The 9,034-nt window shown below is 33.4% G+C and overlaps 1 protein-coding gene across 1 annotated transcript in view; it reads left to right on the top strand.

Moving 5' to 3' along the window:
* The first annotated feature begins 932 nt into the window (after positions 1-932).
* The window catches only part of LOC106468420 (formin-like protein CG32138), a 118,714-nt gene continuing 110,612 nt past the window's right edge, over positions 933-9,034 (top strand). The window contains exon 1 of the mRNA XM_013928848.2: positions 933-1,289. Within this exon, the coding sequence (XP_013784302.1) occupies positions 1,155-1,289 (135 nt within the window). The 5' untranslated portion in view covers positions 933-1,154. The remainder of the gene's footprint in view (positions 1,290-9,034) is intronic.

Below are 9,034 nucleotides of genomic sequence, written 5' to 3'. Positions count from 1 at the left end.
TAATTGAATAGGCCTAAGTGGACTTTTGACAATAAGAAGAGAACTATATATAGTGTCTATGATATGTCTAATCTCTATAGTGTGAAGAATTTGTTGTACATACGTTTAACTTGTTCCAAATATACATATATATTATTTTGAAAACAGGTGAAGTGCGTGCTATTCATTTATTGTTGAATTTATCTCCAACAAGTCACAGACACCTACTCAACTGTAAAAGAATCCTAAGCCCAACAACAATACAGTATATATTTATACTATTAAGAATTATAAGTAAAACCATTTTATTTTGACAATTGTCGAAATAATTATATTTATAAATTCTGACACATTTTTAACAAACAATAACTTTTCTACACATCAGTTACTTTTAGACATAATTTTTCTTTCACAATACGCGTATTTTCCGTAATTCGTAATAATAATATCCCAGCACCCACATTTATTTATGTCAAACAAAATAAATAAGCTTTTTTGTAGTTCTTAAAACACAATAAACATTATTAATATATTTTCTGCTATAAAAGGTTATTCTATAAATAATGAAATATATCATTCTTAAATGTATTTTAGCAATTGACTTGAAAATAATACAAATGTAAAAGTCTTGATACAAATGAGTAAAAACCCTATAACCCAAGCGCTTTCGAAAGGTGGACCTTTCGAAAGCGCTCGTATTATACGGTTTTTATTAATTTCTATCAAGGCTTCTTGAACCGACGTGTTTTTCTAACACCATGAACAAAAGTAAAAGTAATATTTTATATATTATAAACAAAATTACAAATAATTGGCCTGTCTTTCTGTTTGTGCTGCGATCTAGCGTTGATGTAATAAATCACAAAAGGAAAGTCTTCTGTATACGCTCTCCGTGATTGGCTAAAAATGTTTCAGCCAGAACGTATGCGCCGACTCGCTGGCGCCCGAACCTTAAGCGACCCAATGTTTGAAACTGTAAGTCAAGTAATGCAAGTTATGTGAGTGAGGTGGTGGTGTGTTGAAAACGTGAAAAGTTAAAAAATAGGTTTACGACATTTGAGGTTCGGAAATGTTGATATTTTGTGTTAATATGTAGTTACATAGTTCGAGATGGATATACATAAGGCACGTAAGAGTTAACGGAAAAAATATTAGTTTCTTTGAACTGTGTAAGTATGGGAAATTCCGAAAGTTCACAGACCAAAGTCGATCACCCGGTTTCAATGCGAAATAAGCATTCCGGAGTTGACTGTGTCAAAATGCCCATGCCAGAACCAAATGAACTAGAAAGGAGGTTCACCTTAGCTTTGGTAAGTCGTAAGGGAAAGGTAATTGCACTTGGTATATTATTTTATCCCTTTAAAACCATTAATGTATGAGTAAATATATCTGTACAAAAATGTAGGACGTCTGCAGGCTCACGAGCACGTGTTGTAAATCAGTTCTCTAAAACAAAGATGATACGATAACCGTAAATTAACAAAACGATCTGTAATTATAAGCATAGTGAAATGGTTTTATTTGGGGAACATACTTGTTACTAAGTGTTTCAATAGAAGACATCCAATGTTTCGTCGAAACAAGTAATATATGTTCCCCAAATAAAACTACTTTATTATGCTTATAAATCGTTTATATTAGCATAATATGCTTCCGTACACAAGTGACAATTTGATACTTACAAGTTATAACCATATTATTGCTTATCTAAAACTTGACTTCTTTATAAATCGAAATTTTATGCCTTTGTTGTCAGATTTGGGTTAGAAACTAAGATAGTTATTTCAACTGTCATGACATTTGGATGTTATAAATTAAAGAGGACTAGTATGTAACAATATTATTGAATTTCTTTTTTTTTTAAAGTTTAAACTGAAAATAATACATGGTCTACAATGAGGCATGCAGTATGCATATACAAATCTTTTCTGGAAGGTGTGTAGTTTTAGTTTAAAGTAAGAAGCTTGGTTTGCACACTGCCATCTATCTGTTCAGTTATCTTATGGCAATCCAAGCACTACATAATACTCCGGTTAACACTTAACATTTAAAGTAGCAATTTTCCTTTGCGTTAATATCATTTATTCATTTTAATTGTACAGACAGCTTTAATTTGATTATTTTCATGATATAGTACGTGACCGTGAAAAGTACTTTAGCGATCCCCCTTTGCTAATTGAAAAAGTAACAACAAAGTTACAGAATTTGCAATACATTTTTGCAAATGTAGATGGTTAAACTAGATTTAAAGCGAGTGGATGTCTCACAAAAAGTAAAAAGCTTTTTTCTTTACGTGGTCTTCAAGAACTGTATTTGTATTATTATTATTATTGAGTATCATTATTGCAACATTATATCAACGTAATTAAAAGCTCGACACCTTTTTTTGTACTGTTAAACAGTGTCATTCGTGTGTAACTGTGTATCTATAGAAATTGTAACGCGTTTTAAATCATAGTAAAAAAGTTGGTGACTAGTTCTGAAGTTTTTTGTACCTTCAAGTTCAACCTGTTAGACGGACATTCTTTATTTATTTTCACTGCGTGCTCTCGAAACTTTTTAATGTTTTTATATTTCTTTTTAACTTTTTTTTCCTGGATGTCATTGGTTAAAAAAAGAAAGATTTACGCCAGACTTTTTATTTTAACATCAGATTCCACCTTGCTAATAACTCTTGTTACACACTACTGAGTGGTTCCATGTAAGACCTTTATAAAGTACGCTATACAGTACCTAAAATTAACTGAAGTGAAAGATAAAATAATATTTAGTTGTTTGGGTATTTTGCTCTGGTGTCGAAAGAAAGGAGGAAGACCGGATTTCGAAAATGACGTCATGCATCCTACGAGTATCATTAGACAAAACAGCCCCTCCCCATATGATGTTGGGAAAGTTTAGGCCATAAGTTTTCTTTCTTGTAAGAGGCACGTGAGGGTCTCTCCCATGAGACGTAGGGGTGGACGATTGTTCATGGCATGAATTCCAGAACTCAAAGCCCTGGAGGTTTCTGTTATTGCCTGGTGCTGTAAAATAGGTGTTTGTGTGTTTAATATTTAAGGACTTTAATGTTATATATTATTTAATACTTATATCTCAGAAAGTGTAGAACTCTAATCCAAGCAGTGCGTAAAAACGTGAAAAAAAGATGAAATTCTGTTTTGATAGCAAGTATAAAATATCTTAAGTTGTTTATTAATGGCTAAAAATAAAAGCAAGAACACACTTTTATTATATACAACTTAAGAAAAAGAAAATAGTTTTTTATAACACTTTTTGAGTGGAAGAGTATTTCAAATAACACCAGTTTTTCTAAACTAATCAGTATAGGGTAGATACTCAGATTTGTCAGGTAAAAAAAAACATTAACTTGCCAGCAAAAGCATGTTGTATGGCACAGTTTTAATCATATCTTCAATAAATCTTTTAATAATAATAATGCATATATAATATAGTAACTGTGTTTCGGGTCAAGTGGAGTTCACAGAAGTTATGGTTAAACTTGATTTTTTCCCTCTGATTAATGTTTTGTTAGTTTGCTTATTTTATGGGAATGTGTTAAAATAGCTTATCAAATCTGCTATGTGATGCACCATTGCGGTGGTTCCAAACTTTAACATCCCGAATTTATTTATGAAAATACCAAATCTCGCTAAAAATAAATATCTTCCAGGGATTTTTCCCTTACCTGAGTATAAATTATAAAAACAGTGATCTTGGAAATATAAAATTTGCTATTCCTATGACACTTTTATTACACACTATTTGTTATTACATTATTATTTATCATTCCGTTATTAATGTTATTACATTATGAAAACAACACTATTCCAAGATTTCACTTTCGTAACTCGTATCACTTTGATTAAGCCTAAACTTGTTCGTCATCTTAATTTTAAAAACAACAATAGCAGTCTACTTCCCACACCTTTCCATTTTTCTTGAGAAATCTTAAAGTTGTAATCTACTCAGTATGATGGATTCGCTCAAACAATTTTGCTTCAGCCTTTACGGAATTTTTTTGCGATAACCCACAAAGGGTTCGCGAACCACAGTTTGGGAAACATTACATTATTGGGATGGACATTCAATTTTCTGTCAGACATATTTCCGTTTACGGTGACATCACTATGCATTCAGCTTACACATATCAAGTTCTGGTATTGATATTTTTTATTGTTTTATGATTGGTTACTAATCAGTTCGTGTGTAAATTAAGATATACTATGGATAATAGTATAAATAACTGTTTCTTGTTCTTATTATTTGTAGAGACATATAGAACTAAATTTTACGATTATATATTTTAATTTCTAGGAAAAAATTACAATTCGTAATTGTTTGCTGACACATAGAGATTTTATCGCTTCTGAAGGCCCCTCCCCCATAGTTCTATATTAGCAGTCAAAGGAGAAAACTCCTGAAAGATTTGTCCTTATTTCTCTTTTTTTTTTAATGGTCGATCAGGATGTGTTAAATTATATATGTTCTTCTTTCAGTGTATGTGATCTTCAGTTAATTTGTAATTTTAAATTCAGTTTCACGTTGCTTTAATTTATTAATTCCAGTTCACTTCTGTTTAATGTCACATTAGTTGTTGTAGATTTATGTTTAGTATTTTCTCATCGTTTGTGCTACCAAGTGATTTTTTTAATAGTTTTTTTATTACACTTCTGCTAACCAAATTCTGAATTGCTTTTAATAAGCAGGGAACTAATTACGCATGTGTCCAACATTCTCTAACCAAAATATCACATGTTATGCAGGTAGTGTTCATTACACGGCGTACCTGACCCTTTACTATTGTTATAAACTATATTTTAAATGGTGTAATTTAAATGTTAACTAGAGGGTGTATGATGTTAAGATACGCGAAGTACAAAAATACATGAAAGTAAAGAAACACATCAACGAGGTAGAAGAGAACATGTAGTAAAATGGGTTATTAAATGCGAAGATTAAACCAGCCACTCTTTTGCTTTGGCACAAAAGTTCCAGCCTGGAATGCAATCTTCTACACATATGGTGTAGGCGAACTCATTTTATTTACACCTATTACCACTACTGTTGTATACTCTCTTAGTGAAGGACCTTCGTAGAGTACTTTAGCCATGACATTACCAAATCCAGTTCCAGAATTTAGCTGACCAGTTCAACATCGGCCAATAGAGAATCTATTATGATGAGAAGATACCATGGGAGTCATACCAGGCTCAGTTTGAAACCATTTCCAGTGAGAACGGGTGGAATAGTGAACAACAAGTTGAAAAATAGTCAAGGATATAGTTGGCCAGGTGGTTAGGGAGCTCGACTCGCAATCTGAGAGTCGTGGGTTCGAATCCCCGTCACACCAAACATGCTCACCCCTTTCAGCCGTGGGGGCGTTATAATGTGACGGTCAATCCCACTATTCGTTGGTAAAAGAGTAGCCCAAGAATTGGCGGTGGGTGGTGATGACTAGCTGCCTTCCCTCTAGTCTTACACTGCTAAATTAGGGACGGCTAGCGCAGATAGCCCTCGTGTAGCTTTGCGCGAAATTCAATACAAACCAAGGATATAGTTAGAGAGCGTAGAGATATTTGAAGATATGTTTTTCAAGTTAGAGAGTTGAATCAGTCGTGATTTTCGTGGAGTATTGGGATCTGTGTCAAATATCGCGCTTGTTGAGTTACCAAGTTGATTTTATGTTAATCCTAGTGTAACTAGAGACGCGTGAACGTCATTTGTAATTAAGAGACGTCAAAAGGATGAAATAAACTAATTTGTGATAGTTACTTGGATCAAACGTTGGATTATTTTCACTAGATAATTGAAAAGAACCCACCAACAATGATGAAACACTTATCTTGTCCAGGCTGTCTGATAGCAAGTCCGCTAAAGATCTGGAAACAACAAAATGAACTGTCACTAGTTGTTTGTTTGGTTCCAAAATCTGAACAGCTTTGTTAATCTGTGCTTTCATTCAAAACATCGTTACTTAGTTATAAGGAAAAAAAATGAAAGCGATAATAAAAATAATCAAATCTTTTTTCCCAGAACGGATATCATATGGAAAATACACCGAAGTATTCTTACATTCTCAAAACAAGATGTGTTAAACGTGAATATAATATAGTATGTAATCGCATATCCAATTTTGGAATTTCGTTCATATAGGTGTAGGAACAGGCTTCTGATGGGGAGATGGGGTCCTCCCAATGGGCTTCCAAGAGGCAGTGACTCTGATGGAGTTCCAGGGTACGTTATATGACACGCGAAACTGTGGCTATTGAAATAGTACACTTTTGTTCTGTAAACAAATGTAATATAATTTACTCGCTGGCTTTATTGGTGTGAAACAATGCCGAAAAGTCTGCACATGTAACCTTTGAGTCCACACACTATACTTGTGTCACTTTACATCTCACCAGTCAGTTTAGATATCAGTCCTGATATGTCTAATCAATTTAAATATATTCAGTCTACTTCGCCTAGCTCGTTTGAAGTAGTCATCAAATCAGGAGCGTTTTTACGTTAATTTGCTTTAACATAGTATCCCCTTTGTCATTCAAAGGAAAACTGAAATATTAAACTGAAAAGTAGTACATTTCTTCTTTTTTTGCTATTTTTTTTTTCATGAACCAAGAAGAAAATACTATCTGGTTCGAAGTAATATTTTATTTTACCTGCTTTTCTAATTTTCCCCTAACTTATTCAAATGTGGGGAAGCAGAAAGTACAATTTTTTGGGGAATTGTTAAGTATTTTGGTATGAGGATAATTTCCTAGGAGACTTGTAAAAGAATATTATAAATTTGTAACTATCTTGTTTTCCTTAACGATAAAAACAAGCTTTAGATAGTCTTAGTCCAGATAGTGCAATGTTTCGTGTATAGTTTCAGTTTTCTCTCACTCGCCGTAGGAAATAGCGAAGCACACTTCAAAGTAATGGTAATGCGAGGTTCACATGACTGAACTGACTTTCATTACTTCATCCTAAAACTAGAAAATTAGATCGTGTGTGTGGTAAAGTCGGATCATATCGATGATATGCCGAATCAGTCTAAGCTGAGACGGCGGTAAAAAGACTACTGTTTAGACTAGATCAAGTAATGCACCCCTGGCGCCATGGCTTTTTGTCGTTATGAGTGTATCAGCGATATTCATTTACGAGCACAACTCCTCCATACACGCCTAATGCATTGAAAAGAACCGAGAACCTTTGCACGCCGCGTATTAATATCGTTCCATGGAAATGTGCATTTGAAACTTGCCTTTTTACCAAATTATTTTTCATCAAATAATCTGGGCCCATTTTTATGCTTACTGTCCGTGATATTCTTCTATAGAAACTTAACCATGATCTAAACCAAAGTCGAGAGAAGCGTTTATCATTTGTAGGTGGCTAAAAACTATCATAAACCGAAGAAAAAAGTAGTCTTTTTTTTTATTATTTTTTACACTACTAGTACATGATTACTATAAGGGTATTTTCTGTTCAACCCATATACCCAGTGAGGGGTTGTAGCAGCTTACATGGTTATGTTTTATGTTACATACTTGAAGGCTGACTGGAAAGTAAAAAAAAAAAGAATTATGTTGCATACAAGATCATTACTTCATGATATGGTGTAGCCAATAACAATTTTAGCTCTTGATTAAAAAACAAATTTAGGGAATTATTTGGAATATGATTGTTTACAAAGAATTAAAATTACTTTTTTTATAGTTTTTGTGCAGACATGATGAATAACTTTTTGTTTCTTCTATTATAATTGGTTTTGTATGACAATATTTGTTAAACAAGAGGGAATCGTCAATAGCCGCGGCATTTGAAATTATTTAAGCAAGATTAGAGTAAATTAAACTGTGAGACCTTTCTTTCCTTTTCATTAGCTATATTTTCGTGCGCCAGCAATCCAAACGTGAGGCGCGCGTATACCTGATTCATTTTATTACTCATCAGGATCTCTACCAGCCTCAAGTTGAAATTCTTTTAGGCAGGGTTAGAGTAAATTAATCTACGAGACCTTGGGCATGGTCAAATACATCAATCGAAAGGGTTTGACCATCTTAGTTTAAAACTGTAATTAGATCTCAGATCGGTCAAGCTATGAGCTAAAGATTTGTACTTTAAAATAACAACAAAATACTGAGTTGTTCTGTGAGCCGCTGTGTTGTGGCTAAAAATGTCATCGTCGTAATAAATATACACCCTATACACAGGGGCGTAGGCGGGGTCTAACGACCACCTTAGTGTTCTTAAAAGTCTAAAAGGTTTACTATATTCTGAAAACACCCTCTCCAATTTGTAGTGATTGCCCCTGTTTTTAGGTAACCTTGTATTTATTCAAAGTTGTATGTGGACTCCTAATCATGTATCTACAAAGACCTTGTACTATATTTTACTGTACAGTTACAAATAATAGTGTATATTTGTGTATCTAACTGCTTATCGACGAGTCTTTCTCTGTAAAAGAGCATTTTGATAATGCCTGTTTTTTGTTTGTTTTTTCTGATCAGTATTAGTTTTAGGAGTGATTTATATTGTTTAAATGTTAAATCAAATTTATTTTGCATCTTTTGTCGTTGTTGAAGTTGTTCGTGAAGTGTCTAAGCAGTGTTGTTTCTTAGGTGTATAGTACAAGTTAGAATTACTAAATATAATGGTAAGCTACATAAGTCCGTAAGCCCAACAAAACAGTTACTTCTTCTGTGATTCGCTATCTCCTTCCGCAACAGACTGGTTTTGTCAGATTCGTGGCTTATCAGTGCTGTTTGAAAGAGCGAAGGAAGTAAATAAGGCAAGCCTCATATTGGTGGAATGTAAGCAATTTGTTTCAGTGATATCTGAGAGCCCCCAGAACGATTTAAATGTCCCATTTTTGGGACTCTCTCACGACTCTTTAGATTTCTTTTATGTGCAAATTTCAAGCCGTTTTATTAAAAATTGAATGCCGATAAACTTAGATGTATAAGTACAATTGACAATTACCATAAAAATGGTAAGCTTCATAAATCCGAAAGCCCAACAATAGTCACTTAAAAACGATATTCATTTAATTATAGTATTTTGGCAC

This window comes from Limulus polyphemus, unplaced genomic scaffold (genome assembly GCF_000517525.1).
Source record: "Limulus polyphemus unplaced genomic scaffold, Limulus_polyphemus-2.1.2 Scaffold3002, whole genome shotgun sequence".
Classification (NCBI taxonomy): domain Eukaryota; kingdom Metazoa; phylum Arthropoda; class Merostomata; order Xiphosura; family Limulidae; genus Limulus; species Limulus polyphemus.
The sequence above is the reverse complement of the archived record's forward strand: the minus strand, read 5'-3'. Positions and strand labels throughout refer to the sequence as shown.